Source organism: Perca flavescens, chromosome 22, assembly GCF_004354835.1.
Source record: "Perca flavescens isolate YP-PL-M2 chromosome 22, PFLA_1.0, whole genome shotgun sequence".
Taxonomy (NCBI): Eukaryota; Metazoa; Chordata; class Actinopteri; order Perciformes; family Percidae; genus Perca; species Perca flavescens.
Window position 1 is genome coordinate 12,431,678 of NC_041352.1, and position 20,000 is coordinate 12,451,677.

Here is a 20,000-nt window from a genome sequence, read left to right on the forward strand (position 1 = left end):
GCGGTCGCCTTGGTGTGTCATGGCCTTTAGAAGACATAAATGGCTAATAAAGGTTGAATACAACCAGCCCATTTCCTCTTTTTAGCTGGCAACAACAATTTCAGAATTTGTTTAGCTGTAGCGAAACTGTGAAGGCAATTTCCTTAATGCAGCGGACACTGATAGACAGATTGATCTGTGAGACTATTTCTCATTGTGAAATCTGTGACATGAGCTTTCAAAAACTCCCATTATTGTTGTGTTTTATGTGCTTTAACGGTTTCCTCCTCACCTGACCCAGTGGTTGTGGAGCTGCTGTTGCTCTGCAGACTCCCATTCCTGAGGAGTGACGGGGACTTCTGAATCCCACCGCTGACACCCATGACCCCCAGCCCCCTCTCTCCTCCTCCTCCTCCCACCCCCACTCCTAAGCCACTGCTGGATACTAAGCCCGGCCGGCCTGTGAGCGTCGAGGATGAAGAGGAGGCTGGGGAGGCGGTGGAGGAGGTGTTGGCCGTGGAGGAGGTGGGGAGAGTCAGGGAGGGAGCTGGCTCGGAGGGCTTTACATCCGTGGTGAAGCAAGGTCCAAATCTGTTTCGCCAGTTGCCCTTCTTTTTCTTCTTCACCCCATCTTCCCCTCCTCCTGCCGTTGCTCCTCCAATCCCCGGCACTGAGCTGGAGGGTTGGGGCCGTTTGTAGCCAGCGGAGCCACCTAGGCTTGTTGTCTCGCTAGCTGTGTGACTGTGGGAATTCTCATACAGCTTACCGCCCACTGAAACGATAGAGAAAGCAGAACTGAATATTTAAATATAAAGCCTGTGGTCTGTTGGTGTTTTGTTGTCGTTTGTTGGCCATCAAAGAATCTAGTTCAATAGCCAAGCACAACCTGCGTCATCTTCTCTTGTAAATTAGGGCTGCAACTAATGATTACTAGTACTTATTATTAATTTATCAAATGATTACATTCCTTAAAAACTGTAGCATCACTGTAATAATGAGACCAAAAATGTGACCATGAAAAAGGTCAAAACAAATAATTGAGCAAATACCCAAGAAACAAAAAAACCTTGTAATAATAATTTAAGTGACCATTGGCGTGAAAAGGCGTCTGGTACCTGCAGAAGCCGTAGTAGCGGACATCAGAGAGCCGAAGAGTGTCGTAGTTCCCTCTGAAGCTCCGCCCTCCGAGCTCGGCTTCACAAGGCAGCTGCTGAAAGATGGCGGGGAGGAGAAGGTAGTCCCACCCCCCGAACGCAACGCGGAATCTGAGAAACTTAGGAAGTCTGAGGAGGAAGGGGCAGAGGGCATCTTGCTGGCACTGGTCAACAGGAGGCCTGGAAGAAAGAAAAACAATGACAATGAGTGGAGATAGAAAGGAATGACAAGTAGCAGGAGAGAAACAGACATTACAGCTGGAAAAGTTTTCATACGACTCTCCTTTCCATCATCATGGGAGGAGAAGAAACAAGATAACCAAAATAAGCATTTTATCTACTCTCCTGCTCTCTATCTGCTCTACAGTCAGCCCTCCCTCATCGTGTAGTCCTCCCATGTAACAGAGGAACCATTTATCACACACACACACACACACACACACACACACACACACACACACACACACACACACACACACACACACACACACACACACACACACACACACACACACACACACACACACACACACACACACACACACACACACACACACACACACACGGCTTCAAGGTTCTGATAGTACAAAACACAGGAGCTCAGTGTGAGCTCTCACTCCTTTCAGGTCCTGACCTCCCCACATGTTCTTTCTTCCTGTGTGTTTCTGTGTCTTTTCCTAGACAGGGCCCCCGATTACAGGAGCCAGAGGCCAGTCGAGAAGAAACACTGTTATCATGGCCACACACAAAAGTCTGGTGTCTGACCAAAATCCAACCAATGACACAGTACACAAACCACATGAATCACACTCTTATTTGGGTTTTAATAACATTGCTGTAAATGCAATTGTGCTGCACTTGCAGGTTTGGGGTGGGTGGGCAGGGCAGTAACACCAGATGATTTGTCATTGCGTTTCCATTTTTCTAACTGCAGGGTTAATTCCCAGTTGTGGTAAAAATTTGCATACAGGACCATTTGCAGCCATTAATTCACCTTGGTGGAAAGGCCCAGTGGAAGCAGAGGCAGATGTGGAGGAGGTTGCCATGGTGACCACGGCGGAGGGGAGGGGTTTCCCTGAGGAGGTGAGAGACTTGCGCCCCCCCCTCTGTCCCACCGCATGACTTGCGCCGCTATTTTTCTTGTTCTTCACCTCAGACGCTGCCTTCCCAGCGTCTGCGGTCAAGCCATCTTTGGAACTTCCACCCGAGAGAGCGGACGACACTTCTTGAAAGTTGGCGGTGGTGAAACGGGCAGTGCCGTCGTCCAGTCGCTTCTGTGAGGATGCCGGCAGAGAGGGGACTCCTACCCCTGCGCTGCTGCTGTTGTAGGTCTGGAGGAGAAAGAAGAAAGGGAGGGAGAACAATGAAAAAATATGGTTGAACGGAAAGGGAGTATGGGAACCATGAAAAGCGCCGGAACAACGAAAGAAAATTATCAAAACAATGCCGGTTAAGAGAGGGAGAAGGTCAGAAAGGTCAGCGGGAGGACAGGATATGTGAGGGATACAGAAGAGCAACAAAGGTAAATCAAGGTAAAAAGAAAAAACAGCCACCCACCCTTGCTGAAATATTTAACTAACCCAGACATAATTCACAAAAAGGAGTGAGGAGTGCCCTCACCTTATCTGGGACCATGATGTTAGGAAGGACAAGGGAGGGCGACATATCCATGGAGATCTTCTTGTGTTTCGGTTTGTGCCTGTCCCGCTCCTTATGTTTCTGAGCATGGAAAATGGGGGGGAAAAAAGGAAAAATAGATGGGTGACGAAGCCGCTTTAGACATAATACAGGGAGAAGAGAAATAAAGACAGACGCAGATAAAAACAGACCTCCTACAGCCCTTATTTTGCATCTCTCTCTTGCATTTTAGTAACATTAGGAAAATACAAAATGCGGAGACGTACATACTGGACAATATCCACAAACTGTTCTGTTAAAGATTATATCCAAAGAGATGGCAAAAATAAAAGAAAGTAAAAAAGGTATGCGTTATTAGGATACAAGCACAAAAGAGGAAGAGTGTGTGTGTGTGTGTGTGTGTGTGTGTGTGTGTGTTTTGTAGAAAAAGAGGGCATTACATTTCAAAGGCTCGGTCTGAGAGAAAAGCTAAGAGATCCACAAACAAAAAGAGAGGGATGGAAGAGTGATAAAGAATGGGCAGGAGGAAACAGGAATTCTGCACGCTGCAGTTTAAAGCAGAGTGTGTCTAAGTGCCTCTTGCCGCGCACAAGGTCTCATCGTTTTATCCAATCATATCCTCCTTCTTGGACCATCACAGCTCAATTTACACCCTTGCTATCACACGAGTGCCGCCACCCTCCTGTCGCACCCGAGGTGGCAACTGGGTGCCAGCGCATTTACACCACACATGCGTGCCCCGCGCCCTGACACCTCTCTGCACAGACATACAAGCAGACAGGTACATGTACGCTCTCACTCACTTTACATGGACACTCACATGCATGCAGGCACACATCTGTACACACCCACCCACCCACTCTTGAAGATTGGCAGTGAAAATATGCAGCGATCCTGAGAGACGACATGGGACTCAACATGCTTGTGATGCTCAGTGTCATGACAACTCTGAACACCAGAAAACACCCCTCCCCCTTCTTCTCTCATCCCCCCCCCCATGGTGGCTGGTGACAGTTTAGCCAGACTTCCTCTATGAGTGGCAGTTAACAGACATCACCAGCCAAATCAGGAGATAGCAGCTCCAATGTAACCTCTCTGCATGCTGGCTTCCGCTAATGCTAACACTCTGGGGTTAGGAAACAAATGTTGCAGAGTTCCTTTTGTATGTGTATGTGTATTTTTTGGGTACAACTTTTCCCTTTTTGTTTTCCATTAAATAGCTTTAAAAGTGGTCACCTCATTCCATGCTGCCTGGCAGTATCATATATATTCTGTAACAGTTTGTCGCAGCTTTCCTTTAGAACTGTAAGTTGAAGTGAGATTGACTCCAAGTTATTTTGTGCATCATTTTATACAGAATAAAAAAAAAAAAAAAAAAGGCATTTTTTTTTGTATCTTTAGAAACGTTCGGATCCCCACTAGAATATAAAATGGGAGTTTTGTGAGTCTAAACGATGTTTGACTACACAGCATGAGTTTGTAATGACTGACCTACTGGTGAGTCACCGTTTTTTTTTTTTTTTTTAACCCCTGGCTATTATTTTCAATTAATCAAGTAACTGTTTAGTCTATAAAATGTGTGTGGCGTCTTTAAATTGACCCACCGTTGACAACCCAAAGAAAATCAATTAACAGTGATATAAAACAGAAGGAAAAAAAAACAGTAAATTCTCACATTTAAGAGGCTGAAACCAACAAATGTTTTCTCTTTTTACTCAATAAATTAGTTACACGATTATCAAAATTGTTGTAGGTTAATTTCTGTAGGGCTTTCCCTGAACTGTTTGGAACTACTACAAATTGGCTGCAGAAAGCAGATAAACAAAGAGAAACAGAGGATAAAGTGAGTGACTTCACAAAGTGAGACGGTTAACTTAAAAACAGCATCTACGACAACACAAAGGGGAGAAGATACTGGAGAAAAAGGAGAGTGAGAGAGAGGTAAATTCTGTGGGATTCCCTTGTTGTTTTTCATGAACATTCCAGAGGTAGGTGTTGATGGACAGAGGCTGAGCTGAGAGGGTTCAGATAACACAACACGCGCACACGCACACACACACACACACACACACACACACACACACACACACACACACACACACACACACACACACACACACAGGCGTGGGAAACACAACACGCACACAATGTAACCCTGACACACCCTTATCAATCAGGTCAATTGATTATACAGGCAGAGACAAAGCCTTTCAGCGTGTCCTTTCCCCTCTTTCTCTGTTGCTGACCATTAGCAGCCTGATCATTTGACATGTCCGAGTGGTCTTTCAGACTGCGTGGGGTAAATATGAGATGTGGCAACGTCTATTTATCAACAAACCCCGAGCAATACAACGGTGGGCTGAAATCCTCTCTGTCTATGTCGAATGCTGGTCATGGGGTTCTGAACTGGGAAACACACACACAAACACTATTCCTTAGACGTACCTCTTTACAGTTCTGAAAATATGTCTGGAAACTTCTTTAGTCTCTCCGTACACATAAGCATCCTGTTTTTTTGAATGTTGGTCACTAAAATTAAATGCATTTAAATTAGGGCTGTAACTATCCATGGATTGATAATTTTGTCAATAAAATTATAGAACATGGTGAACAATGCCCATAATTAACTCTCAGACCTCAAGTCAATTGTTTTGCCAAATCAACAGTCCAAAATCCAGAAATAATCATGTTATATTTAAATTAAAACACGGAAAAGCAGCAAATCCTCACATTTTAGGGGCTGAAATGAGATGGTGTTTTTGCATTTTTGCTTGATGAATGACTTATAAATTAAAAAATTATCAGAACTATAAATTAATAATTCATGTTAATTGACTACTCAATTGTTCTCAAACTGCCTTTTGAAATGCAAGGGGAAATAAGCGTGTTGTACTTTTCCTTGCTAAAATGCTCAGACAAAAAATGTGTTAAACTTAGCCATTCGTTATGCAAGGAAATAAGGCAAATGAGGCAAGAAAAAAGTATTGCCTTTTAATTTGATGTAACATGCATTTTAAATGGTTCACAAGTTAACTCAATGGCCTTAGGAGGAAGACGAGAGAGTGCAGACACAGAGGTGAGGAGGGCTGAAGAGAAGCGAGGGAAAACGGGGGGACGGAGGAACAGGAAGTGAGGGGAAAAATAATCCGCCACGGCCTAGCAGGAATTCCCCTGTGCAGTTTCCTGCAGGCTTTTTGACCAGCCATTGTGTATGTATAGATGTGTGTGTGTTTCTGACGGGCCTTTTCTAAGTAGGGATCTTTTAGCCCCTGATGTAGTTTGACTGCAGGGTCTAACATGAGGTGGGTATCCGTCTGAGCCTCCAAACCACATAACAAAGGCAAGTCTGGATACACACACACACGCACACGCACACACACACACACACACACACACACACACACACACACACACACACACACTTGGATTCCCCTAATTATATTATATGAATTAACACATGAAACCTACATTGTCTTGTTGTCATGCTTCAAAACAAAAACATCTATAACTGCAAAGAAGATGGAAAAGGGAACTCAGAGCATCACAGTCTTCTGGGACAGCATCATTAACAAAATATATACTGAGCTGCCTGCATAAACACAGGTTTAAAAATAAATCCACCATCTTGTTGGCACATAAGTATTTCATTCAGTGTAAATGGAACAATTATTTGTTAAGTCATTCAGGTGACAAAAACAAGCTTGGTTGAGACACAGACTTGCTCTGATTTAGAGTGCTGCAGGGCCAAGAGAGACTTTCAAAATGCATCCATTCTTTCTTCCTTCCTCAATCTGAAAACACAAACTAACAAATCCCCACTATTTTTATTATTTATTTGTATACTCTATACTAATAATTAAGACTTAATATCACTGAGCTTATTTGAAGGATCTATATCAGATACAGTATAGGCAGCCCTGTCAAATTACCATCTATGGTACATTATATCTGCCCTCTGTTTCTGGGTTGTTATACTGATGTGTTGTAAACGGATTTTACCTCAAATGTATTGCAGCAAGTTATCCGTTTTGAATTTGTTTAAATGGCGGCAGCCATTTGTAATACTTTAATTTTGCTCAGAGCTTTTATATGTGATGTTTTTCAGAGCTGGTTTATATTTCTTTCTAATTTTCAGATTTAAAGCATCCCCTTCTTAAATTGAAATGGTTTTACAAACACACTTAGTATGCACTGTACAGCTGCATTAATATAAGGGACATATGGAGAGTATTTTAGATGACTGAGAAGAATTGTAAGCAAACAACTTGATTGAGACATCATCTAATACAACATTTTATTCTCGTCAGAAAAAGATTCTGTTGTGATTCACATTTGTTACACAACAGTGAAAGTGTACGTTTCGTATTTTTGAGGTGGTCTGGACCAAGTTTCCCTTGGCTAAAATATTCCTACACTTATACACCCACACACACACAAAAGCTCTGGCTCACATGTCTGAGTATGTTAAGTAGGCCTACTTGTTCTTGCTTGTATTATCTAAATAAGCATCCTTTGTTTGCTGAAATGTACTTTGCGTCGATCCTGTTTGCTGTAAGTGCTTGATAAACTTCACAGCCCAACATCAACATTTGGATCCTAAAAACTCTTCCCAGTGATTGCTACTCAAGGAGGGAGCAAGGATGGATGCACTTTTAAAGTGCTGTCCAAACAGGGCACACTGTTGGAGAGCTGGGTAGGGGAATCAATGACACTGAACAGCTCAACTGGAACGAGACAGTCGTGTGGTTGCTGTGGTACATTTTATGGGGCTATACTGGGTAGAGATAGAGTATCAATCATCAGACAAATTCCAGACTACTTTAAAAGGTCCCATGACATGGTGCTCTTTGGATGCTTTTATATAGACCTTAGTGGTCCCCTAATACTGTATCTGAAGTCTCTTTCCCAAAATTCAGCCTTGGTGCAGAATTACAGCCCCACAATGAGCTTTCCTTAGGATGTGCCATTTCTGTGTATGTAGCTATTGAGGAGGAGAGAGCGGGGGGGCAAGGTGGAGGGTCGGGGTGTGGCCTTGACCAACTGCCACTTTGCTCATTTGAAAGCCATAATGTCTCTCTCTCATGGGTGGGCTACATTCTCTGGGCGGACAAAGCAGAGAAAGGGGAGGTAACCTTGCTCCTTATGACCTCATGAGGAGCAAGATTCCAGATCGGCCCATCTGAGCTTTCATTTTCTCAAAGGCAGAGCAGGATACCCAGGGCTCGGTTTACACCTATCACCATTTCTAGCCACTGGGGGACCATAGGCAGGATGGGGGAATGCATATTAATGTTAAAAAACCTCATAAAGTGACAGTTTCATGCCATGGGACCTTTAACATGCTGCTTTTTGAGAATGATACAACTGCAGGCGAACAGAGAAAATTCAGCTTGAGCCGTTCTGACAAGGGATTGGTACACATGACAAAAAAAAGTGGAACAACAGATGACTTGACACCTTCTGTAAATTCAGATTTTCCGCAGCCTGTGATTACATGTTCTGCTAACAGCGGTGACTGATTAAGTCACACTAATGTAGCATTCATTAGAGGCTGCGATCACTGGTGGGTGTAGATGGGCTGCAGGCATACAGTACTAGCAGCTAAAAAACAACCCAAATGCAACTGCTGCTGGGTCTATAAAATACAATTTTAGGACTCACTTGGACATCAAATTATTAAAAGGACTTCTGGGATTTTAAGGCCTTATTTAAAAACTAAAACTAAAGACATTGATGGGTTTTGAGGTGTGACAAATCTTTACACTGTCAAGATATTATGCTCAAATCAATAACATCTATAGCATGCGTTTTTCCTCAGGGAAATATTCATTACAATTTTAAATAAAATGCCAAAATAATTACTTTCAAGGCCATTCATCCGTTTCAATCGATTTTTGTCGACTGTCTTAAAAGTAATGCTCAAGACCCAGGGTTGACATTGTTTGGGGTTTTGGTTAATTGTCAACATGTAATATATTAAGATACGATAGCATAGAGAGATCTAATATACATTTACAATAGTTAAATCAAAACCACACACTTCTTTTTCCATTTGCCTTGTCATTTGAACAAAAACATGCGTTCTGAGACCTGCTTGTCATAAATAATGGTCTGCCAATATATTCAGACTGTCTCAATAAATGATCATTATGGAGTCATTATAAGAACCACTAAAAAGTATTATTGGTCGATGCTTTTACTGCATATTTGATTGTCTCTCCACAGTGTGAGCAGTGTGTGGTTTGGTGGCATAGAGAGGGTAAGATCTGAGGGCTGTCTTACCTTCATGTCCTTGTCTGGGGGTCTATTCATACACTGAGATGAAGAGTCACTTAAGCTTTGAGACCTATTACCACGGCCCCTGCTCCTTCGCTAAAAAGCAGAAAGAGGAACTCCAAATTACTGGATGAAGTCCAAAGAAACGAGTCTTAAATTAGACCCCTAAAATATCTTATTGATATATAAAAAAAAAAATTAAATAAAACAATACTTAAGAAACTAAAAAAGGCTGACTGAACTCAAAATTCCAAAATAGTCAAAAAACATTCTCACCAACATGAAAACGGTATCCATAGGAGTAAAAAAAAAAAAAAAAAAAAGCATGGTTGTAGTTTCTTTTATATTTTTCTTTCATTGACCAAATGTAACCACTCGTGTAGAATAACTATCAATACTACACATTAAAACAAAAGAAAAATCTGGATTGAGGGCAACAGTAAAAACCCACACAACCACTATTGTTATTAAAACTCCTTTTCCAAAACTAGAATCTAAAGAGGCATCATGGGATGCTTTTAAGGGGTCTTGGTTATCGATCTCAGTTTAAGTCAGCTTGCTCTTGCTCATAGAATCTGTTGCCATGGTGATAAACAACTACATCCTCAAATTACAGCCAAATTACCTCCAGGCATAGATCAAGGCATGTGTTTACCCAGTCTCTATTCAAATGAACAGATCTATGACCAAAGACTGTGTCTTTTGGCATTTCATGTAAAACTGACTATCCAAGGGAACCTGGTGCACCATGGGATAAATCCTCCTTTTCTGGCCTCACATACAGCTCATTGTCTGAGTCACATAGCAATCTCTTCCCTATAAAAGTCTAAATTTCCATTTCCATACTGACATACTGTACAACACATACAAAAGAGTTCAATTATGTTCCTACTACCATGCACTACATTATCATTCAAACATACAGGACTAAAAATAGTCTAAAAAATAAAAACACTTTGTATTAACTTACAGAAAAAGCTGAAAGCAGAAATAACTTGAACCACTCTGTTTTACTCAATCTTGCCTAATTTTGGAGTTCATTTTCTTTGCACCTTTTCAGGGATAGATGTTCTGGGATAGAAGCTTTGTTACATTTTCTATTCAATAAATATAACTTAAAAAGGTCCAATATGTAATATATTTACTGTAATAAATCCAAAAATGACCCCAATGGGTCATCAGATATTAAGGAAACATGCTAAGTTGATATTCTCCTTTTGAAATTTACGTTCCATGACCGAATTTCTGTTTGCGTTTTGGCCCGTTTGTTGTTATCAACAACCCAGTTTGACAGCCAGGCCGGGTTGCCAGACATAACGTTACCTGTAAAAACCTAACCCAGCGCGCTACAACTGTAAGGTTAGTACAGCCATGAAAGCAGCAAACAAACAGACAGGATCAATGGAGATAGATTCTACCCGACCAAAAAAAAAAAAAAAAAGAGGCATGTTTCTAACAGTTGTGTGACCAGAGATGTAACAAACCCTGGGTAAATATTGGAGATGTATTTGAAAGATGGAGACAGCTTAGAGCCCAAAGGGACTCTGAGTTGGCTAATTTCCTCCTGAACAGGTAAGCATTAGCTTCAGGCTAATTTATCACGGCTAACGCTACAAGGGACGGGCATTTTATGTCATTTCAACATTTGTGCACTCACAATGAATTATATAGCTACAGTACCCGTGTTGGTTACTCGCAAAAACAATTGAGACACAGCCAGTTATCCCGACTGGTCCTGGCTAAGTTAACGCTGATATGCTAACATTGCTAATGTTACCAGAGGACCAGGCAAGTGGGCCACGGCTATTTACAACGTGTAGCCTGACGGTGAGTTATTTGAAGCCAAGAGAGGGGGGCTGTAAATCGGGAAGAGAGGACCGTGATTTTGCAGTGTGTTTACCGATTGTTGCCGTAATTCTAAGAAAATAAAGTGTGTTCAGTCGGGTGGAGAGGATGGCAAGGTAGAGTTATTTTTAGCGGTTCCTACCGTAATTCTAAGCCGATGATGTGTGTCTGTCCGTCGGGTGGAGAAGACAATGAGGTTGTTGTGTTTTTAGCAGTTCCTACACCAATTCTAAGCCAAAAAAGTGTGCCTGTCAGTTGGTTACAGAGCTCCGAGTGAGCATGGGCTTTTATGACTGTCAATATAGCCAGCATCTAACGTTAGCTACTCCGCTGGACTGTGAAGTAATGTCTGGCTATGTGAGACAAGCGTCTAGCAACGGATGCTGTGGTCTCAGACTGGCAACCTCCGAGAACTTCGAGTTGGGGAGGAGGGGGCGAGGGAGACGACTCTCTCCAGTATTTTGAATTTGTACTGCAGTAACTATTTTAAACAATAGCTGTCAATATTACATATTGCACCTTTAACTGCACTGTTCACATGTTTTTACTGCTAAAGATCAGTTGCTTTGGAAGAACAGCTTGTGACAGAAAGTTATGCAACATTTGCCATTGCCAACCACTGTCACATAAGATGTCTGAAATCAAATGCAGCCCTGTGCCAGCAACACGAGTATGGATGATAGGAAAAGTAAAACCGCTGTGTAAACGAGTGCATTTATACTCCTTAGATATAAGGGGTAATTATTTACACAGTCTTGATGAAATCAACAACAAACAAGGCTAATCTAAGTTTAAAATTAGATTTGGCTACTGACAGAGTCCAGTCAAATACCATATGATGCTAACATGCCGTAAACATCCATCAAGTGGTATTTTATGAAACCCACTCAGCTAACATTACTTTTCTCATTATTGATTCCCTCTCGTACATTCCTGTCATCCATACAATCCCAGCTTAATGACATTATGCCCCAGCATCCAAAGCCATTCATACACAATCAATATAACAGCATGAGTCTTTCCATCAGCGTTTTTTTAACATTGCAAAATGGTGTGTGTGTGTGTGTGTGTATAAAGCCTGTCCTGTGTTTCCATCCTACCGCTGTTCCACAAATTATAACAGTTAAGTCACGCTCCTGTTTTTCATATTTTTTTGTCTCTCCCCCAACTGAAACAGAGTGTGTACATGCATACATGTGTATACCTTGTGATAGGTACAAAATCTGGAAAACAACAGGTCGTCTCTACAGTGAACTTGTGTACTGAAAACACATTTCCTCTGCATATCCAGTTGTTGGCTTGTGCACTGATATGCCTATCTATTTCATTCTTCTCTTGTCTGATTGAATTCAGCTTGACAATGGGCTAGCTATCCACCATCAGGTTTGCATTCTGCTGGTTGCATAGTCAGAGTAAGGCTAACAGATGACAAAAGATAAGTTAGCAATCATGGACAAGAAACCAGCAATCTGCATTTAGGAGTGAATGCCAATTGTTTGTATAAAATAAAAAAACTAACTAAAGTGCAGAAAAAAAAAAAAAGATTTTTTTTTTCCCTGTCTTCTTTAGGTTACCTTTTACATCATATTTATCACTATATTGTGTACACATATTCCATCTAGAAAAGGAGAGGAAAAAGCTAATCTAACAGCACTAAACTTACACTGTAACCATGTGTCCAATTTAAGTAAATCAGCACAAAAGCCACTAATACTGTTGACCAAACTATGAAAGCTAACTGAAATGACAGGTCTGTTGGAATAAATAACAATTGGATAAATAACAATTAAGCCTGATTAGACTTGTTTGACCTTACAGTAAAAACCAGGCTAAAATGACCCTATCCAGCACCTACAAACCCAACCCGCTGTGTCCACTCTGGGCTTAGTACCAATACACAAAGGAGTGGAGGGGACCACGGGCCACTGTTAGAGAGATTAGCAGAATCAGGAAGGAAGGAGGAATAAGAGTAGAAGGAAAGGGGTAGATGGAGGGTAAGGGACTGGTGAAAGAGAGGCAAGCAGTGGGGGGATGGATTCCTTGGCCCAGTGAAGGAGGAAGCAGATGGGGTAGAAAGATAGATGGAGGAAAAAGGGGGCCAACAGAGACCAAAAGCTGACTGAAGAAGGGATATGGCCAAACAGGAAAGAGAAACCGACAACGTAGGAAAGGTTGGACAAAAGATAGAGAGGTGGAGGAAAGAGGAGAAGGACCGAGATGAGAAGGGCTAAGGGAGGTAGAGACACAAGAAAAATAAGAGGGAAGAGGTGAAGATGGGTCATCTCTCAGTGGCAGCAGAGAAGTGTAAGGTCATTCACAAGATGAAAGGTATTTATCACTGTGTTACAGGTAAACCAATCTGTGCTAGTAGTTAGTGGAACAAAAACACATAGATCTTCATTCTAATTGTTAATAGACACACAAGCTTTAAGACACGCTCATGCTTTTACATGTAGTCGCGTGCAACAAATACTGTGGCCCTCAATGCAAACACCAGTCAGTCTAATCATTGTTCAGTTCTGAAGGAAAGACTGTGTATGAATGAGTCTAATACAAGCTGGGGAGTGTGTGTGAACTAATGTCAACTTGTATGTTTATGCTATCATATTTACAAAAACACAAGCTTGCTCCTCGTTTAATTAGTACCGTCAATAATTAATCATATTAAACTTAATACCAAATCACAACACAAAAATCTAATATGTCTTCACATGTGCAGCAACAGGTTTTGGCTACAAAAATAAATTCAGTTAAGAAGAAAGACATACTGTCTAGTGATGTGTGAAGTTGTGGTTTGTTGAGTATCAAAAGACATGCCACCTGTAGAATATGACAAAAATGAGAGAGAACACTTACCAATTTGCTGTGGTGGTATTTGCAATATCCACAGTACTTGACATTGTCTGCGTCCGATCCTTGTTCCTCACATAATAACCCTGCAAACTGGGCACTGTGGCGGAGAGTAGCGTAAAGGGAATTTAAGAGATGTAAAAAACAGAACCGAGAAACGTCTTCACCACAATATGTATCAAAACAACAAGTGATGACCACAAAACAATATTTGGAAGCAGAAACAGAATTGGCGTACAAAAAAACATTTGACCACTCTAAATCGGGCTGTGTCGTCATTGCAGTTTGAAATTAGGGCTGGGCAATATATCGATATTATATCGATATCGTGATATGAGACTAGATATAGTCTTAGATTTTGGATATCGTAATATCGTGATATGACATAAGTGTTGTATTTTACTGGTTTTAACGGCTGCATTACCGTAAAGTGATTTACTTTTCTTACCAGACTGTTCTAGCTGTTCTATTATTTGCCTTTTCCCCACTTAGATATTATGTCCACATTACTGATGATTATTTATCTAAAATCTAAGTGTGAAGATATTTAGTTAAAGCACCAATTGTCAACCTTAGAATATCGATGCAATGTCGATATCGAGGTATTTGGTCAAGAATTTCGTGATATCTGATTTTCTCCATATCGCCCAGCCCTATTTGGAATACATGAATATCTTAACATCCACAGTAACTCTACTACATTGCTCAAAAGTATATAAAATCTACAAGCCGTTCCTTGAGTTTGAGTGAGGAACTGAAGAAACAATCTCCTTCTTTGTCTAGTGAGGTTAATGTGATGTGAACGGGTCTCACCATGTGACATGGAAGGCCTGCCTGCAGCCATGTTTGTTGCAGGTCATACAGGCTCCAGTTGCTGCTTTACTCTCTCTGCCCTGGTCCTCACAGATATAACATGTCTACACACACGCACACAGACACGCAGTTAAGAAATCTTTTTCATTTTTAAAAAACTGACTTAGTCCATCATAATTACATTGTACATGCAATTTTGTGACATGTCTAAATGCATAGAAACATTTTGTTACCTTGTTGTAGCGCTCATGTGGCACAGACTGGAGTACTATAGGCTCCATAGTTGACACATTGGCAAATTCCACTTCAGGTATGTAAAGGGCACAAACTACATGGGCCCAGCCTGCAAAGACACACAACATTAACCCACTTATGTACCAGCAAAAGGGAGTTTGTGGCAAAATTTCAGAGTTTACATGAAGATTTATAAACCATTTGTGAAGGGCTTGAATATCAATAAGAGTGCACAGAATTGACGTTTGTTATCCACTCGTTTAATCTGTTGGTTGCACGTTGCAAAGAACTGATAAGCTGAAGAATACAATACTGATCTATACATTGCCAACAGCATTTTATCAGATGGGTAAAACAAAAAAAAATGCTTTTTTTTCTTGCACATTCTTTAGAGTTGTAACTCATGGCACAGATTCCAAAAAATGTTAAGTCTCTACACTAAATGCATAACTGACATTGATACACTTCTGTGTTTGGTCTGTGTATTTGTGTTGGTGGGAACACTGCTATTTGAACTGGTGTGGATCAGACAACCAAACCAAGACAGACCACAGGGGTTAAAAAAAAAAAAAAAAAAAAAAAAAAAAAAACATTTCTGAGCCTATAAAGCCGCCCTGGAGGAAATGTGTACAATGTATTGAATTAAGTATTATATAAATGTAAAACTGCACTTTAAGCCCTGAGACCATGATGACCCCTTTCTCACCCATCGTGTTGCACTACATACATCATCTCCTCTGACTATCTGCACAGTTTTACTGGATAAAGTCAGTCCATGAAACTTTAAAATGTTTGGTTTGTTGTCAATGTGAACCCAAAATGGACCAGACCAAAAGGCAATGATGGATATTACTCCTTTGGCCCAAACCAAGAGAACCAAACACAAACTAAATGTGGTCTGGACCTGCCAAATTGCAGTTTTGGTTACTTTTACATACTGAACATACATTCACTTTTCAACTTTGAAATGCTGAGTCGTAAATGTTTTAACTGGCAACTTGGTAGTTAATCTATCTAAGTAGCTGTTTATTGAGCCCTAACACACACAGCTGCCTGTCAGTGAAGACAAACTGGGAGCGGTAGAATGACAGAGGGGCATGGTGGAATTGACGACAAGCTGAGGAGGAGCAGAAGGCGGTCAGTGGGAGGTCAAATGGAGGTGGGAGTCTCCTGCTACGCTGGAGGTGTCTGTTTTTCCCCATTGCGGAAACAAAAACAGGCTTAAACTTACAGTTGAACCCCTGACCTGCCTTTGACCGGGTGAGTGGGACAGGGGAGGAGGGCAGAGGGCGGGACGGAGGGGAGGCAGCGGGTGTGAAATGGGAGCATGTTGTTGTTTTGAAGTCCCTCCAAGAATCTGGAAGAGGCCTATAAAACAGGACTATAAAAGTGGCACAGCCTTCCTCCTCAAACTGAGCATTCACACTTTTACCCCCCAAAAATCCAACAAAGCATCTCTTTACAAACATGCCTTACTCCAAGAAGTTATCGGAGTCCAATGTGTTGCGGCAATGAGCTTGCATTTTGTTGTTAAAAGCGCATTTATGATTTAAAATTAAAAAAGCACCAAGACTCAAGTTCTTGATAATGCTTTTACGAGTTTCTGTGGAGACTAACGTTATTTCATGTTTTTCTTATTGTAGCAGGCAATGAACTGCATTGTACAGTGAACCCACATCAGTATGGGTTTCAAGCTCTGATTTGCTCTACTGTCACATATCTCATATTTCTTAGCACTGACTTGTAGGAAGTGATCTTGTTACTGATTTTTAAGTGCACTTGTTTCCATTAAAATCCATTCAATATAAAGATGTGACAGGTTATGTTTCAAACTGTTTGTGCAATTTCTTTCAATTTGTTCACCAGCTGTAAACTTAACTTCTGTCTCCATCTATGCATTTTCTTTCTTCTCTGTCTGCTATATGTTAAGATGCTAGATCCAAAACTATTATCCCTTTGCTCTGCTTTATTACTGCCCCACCTGAAATAACAGAAACTAGCGCACAGATTCAACAAGTAAAGAGGAACTGACAAGATCAGAGAAACGGACGGTAGGGGAAAGAGATGGTGAGAGAAAAATGTGAGGAAAAAGAGAGGGAGAGAGGGGTCATGGGAAGGGTAAAATAAAAGAGAAAGTAGTAAAACTGTGTGTGTTAGTGTTGTCCTGATGCCTCCCTGCAGGCCTGGACACAATCCCACAGCTGTGCCTCTCTCTCTGACTGACTCAAACACACACACACACACACACACACACACACACACACACACACACACACACACACACACACACACACACACACACACACACACACACACACACACTCACACACTCACACACTCACACACTCACACACTCACATACACACAGAATATTTACAGTCTCCACCAAGCTGACCTCCCAATGAACCCAGTGAGGAGACTCCTCACAGTCCATGCACTATACCCATCCTGGCCCGCCCCCTCATAAAACACACACACACACACACAGCAACATAACTCTCCCAGCACGCTCACACCCCTTAAACTTGCCGGTGACATGCAATTAATGACAAAATACAAAAGAGGCTCACACCATATGTGGATGTGTATGTGTGTGTGCTAAGTAGCTGAGAGGGATTCTACCTCCGTTGTCTGTCCTTTTGAGGGCTCCGTCTTTATGGGGACACAGCTCACATCTCTATGGATAAAGAAGAAACAACAGGTCAGAAACAACCGGTCAACCTCATCTACTTAGGGGAAGATAAACAGAAGTATGACAAATATGCCAGTATGTGAGATAATCTGGCAAGGGACCCCAACTTGGGCACCAGGCCAGAAACTCTACGGGAAAACACCCTCACTATCTGCCACCTAAGGTTGTTTCTTTCTCCAAGTGTGTGTGTGTCTCAGCAAATACAAGTCCTCAGGCAATTTCTGCTGCTCTGAGTCGGACAATTTAACTCTTCCTCAACTCACACATAAGCTGGTGTCGCTCATCTTAAAGCTGTGTGTTGTGTTACAAAGAGCACAGTATGTGTGCAGAAAGACTTTCATGTCCCTTCTTTTCTTCCCCTTTTCTCCTGCCAATAATTTTCTGGTGCATGTTTGAGTTCTCACACACACACACACACACACACACACACACACACACACACACACACACACACACACACACACACACACACACACACACACACACACACACACACACAAAAGTAAAAAAGTGCTTCTACTCCACTTTACCATCTTAAAATTCATCTTTCTGAATGCAATTTTAAATATCTGTCTTTAATGTATTACTATTATTGTTTTATTTACTATAAAGTTAAACAGTGCTGTACTGTTAAATACTTTATTTGCAATTCAATCCAGAGTAAATCCTGTGGACTATAGAAAACATAGATAACTTTTCTTAATCTCATAAAGCCATTAAAATGCAACAAATGTAAATACACTTCTCAAACATTCATTCATTAAACAAACAAGGCAGAATCCGGAAGTGGAGTACTTCACTGCGTGCATTTCTCTTTTTCATGATGCACTCTGTCAATCAGACAATCACTTATTTTACCAGTTACAGTTATCTGCCAACTTTGCACACAATGTTAATCTTTGTGAATACACACGCATATAATTACCAGCTTGTTATTATCTTTAAAGGAACACCTCAAACATTTGTCAGTTGAGAGTTGCACAGCCTGGAATGCTGAACAAACATGAGAATAAAGCTTTACACATCAGCTGCGATGTACAGATTTTGTACACTTTGACTCTGCTTTGCAATGTTCAAAGCATCTATTGGCGCTTTTCTATTACATGGTACCTACTCACCTCGCCTCGCCTCGACTCGACTCGCCTTTTTTGGTTTTCCATTACGAAAAAAAAAGTACCTGGTACCTGCTAATAGGTACTTTTTTTAGTACCTGCTCAGTCGAGGTTCCAAGCAAGCTGAGGCGAGCCGAGAAGGTGACGTGAAACCCTGCAGGCTGCTGATTGGTCGGAAAGAAGCGTCACTGATCACTATTTTTAAATAGTTTAGCCAGCGGTGTTTTTTTGCTGCCGGAGGCTCCACGTAGAGCTTTCTCCGTAGCATACAAGTGGCCTGATGGTTATACTGGTGCGCTGGTGTGTGCATGTGTGATGTGTGCGTGTCGAGTCACCGTATGTGTGTGTGTGGGGAGCTAGTGAGCGAAGGGAGAAGTGAGAGAGTGACGGCGATTATCTCTGCAGCGAGTAGCGACTCTAGAGTCATATATATGTGACCACGGTGGGAAATCTGGAGCACTAAACGTTAACTATCTCTTTGATATCATGTTGTTTACGGAGACGAGAACCAGGAAATGTCGGGGATATGTCAATGGGAAAAGCAAGCTACTAAGCCACGCCCACGGCAGTCGCTATGACGACCAGCCACGCTGAGGCGATACTAAAATCTGCAATGGAAAACGGACGCACAGCGAGTCGAGGCGAGTCGAGCAGGTACCATGTAATGGAAAAACGCCATATGTGTACTTAAGTGACCTGGTCACTGTCATATTTCTCCCCTAAACTCATTTCTTACATGCCATGTAAATAAGAAACCTGGTTTTCCCTCATCATGTAACAGGTTAGAGGAAAACCTAGTTAGCCTGCTAAATTTCTGCAGGAGAAACTTTGCCCTGTGCGCACACATGAACACAGCAAACTCAGCAGATCATTCCGAGCACCTGCATCAACAACTACGCAAGTAAATCTTGTCCGGACAAAATCTCGACAGGTCCTAGTAGTTTGCCGAGGTCGTAATAGGTTGAAACTCAGCCAGCCATATCGGTTTGTGGCTTTTGCACCAAGTTTCACAAAGAACAATATTTAAACTCTTTTGGTCCTAAGTGACGTGTGTCTGTGGAGAGAGAGCACGTCAGTCCAGCAATTGTTGATAATGCAGTGCTTTCCAGGGCCACGTTCCTGCCTGGGCAGTAACATTTTCATCAGCTGTCATAATGCAGACTAGATAGCTTAATGCTTGCACACCACAGTATGCCACACACAATGCACTGCATTTGGTAGAGTTGGTAAACTGGACACTCTCAAACAACATTGGAGATCATTTTTTATACAGCCTTTCAATCAGGATTAAATATTATTTGGTGACATGATGGTAACTGGTGCAGAACAGATTGTGGGCTGACAGGCAGGCTAAGGTCAAAGGACAGCAGGATGAGGCACACGCCACAGAAAATGCTGCTGGAACAG

General features: G+C 41.7%; 1 protein-coding gene across 2 annotated transcripts in view; it reads right to left on the reverse strand.

Moving 5' to 3' along the window:
• The window catches only part of mllt10 (MLLT10 histone lysine methyltransferase DOT1L cofactor), a 50,464-nt gene that overhangs the window by 20,133 nt on the left and 10,331 nt on the right, over positions 1-20,000 (reverse strand). Inside the window, exons 3-11 of one of the 2 annotated variants that reach the window (XM_028569333.1) lie at positions 17,412-17,466; positions 14,789-14,898; positions 14,556-14,659; positions 13,749-13,842; positions 9,054-9,143; positions 2,754-2,852; positions 2,128-2,464; positions 1,095-1,313; positions 272-751 (exon numbers count right to left, since the gene is read on the reverse strand). In XM_028569333.1, coding sequence (XP_028425134.1) covers positions 272-751; positions 1,095-1,313; positions 2,128-2,464; positions 2,754-2,852; positions 9,054-9,143; positions 13,749-13,842; positions 14,556-14,659; positions 14,789-14,898; positions 17,412-17,466 — 1,588 coding nt within the window. The remainder of the gene's footprint in view (positions 1-271; positions 752-1,094; positions 1,314-2,127; positions 2,465-2,753; positions 2,853-9,053; positions 9,144-13,748; positions 13,843-14,555; positions 14,660-14,788; positions 14,899-17,411; positions 17,467-20,000) is intronic. The other variant, XM_028569334.1, reaches the window with a different exon arrangement.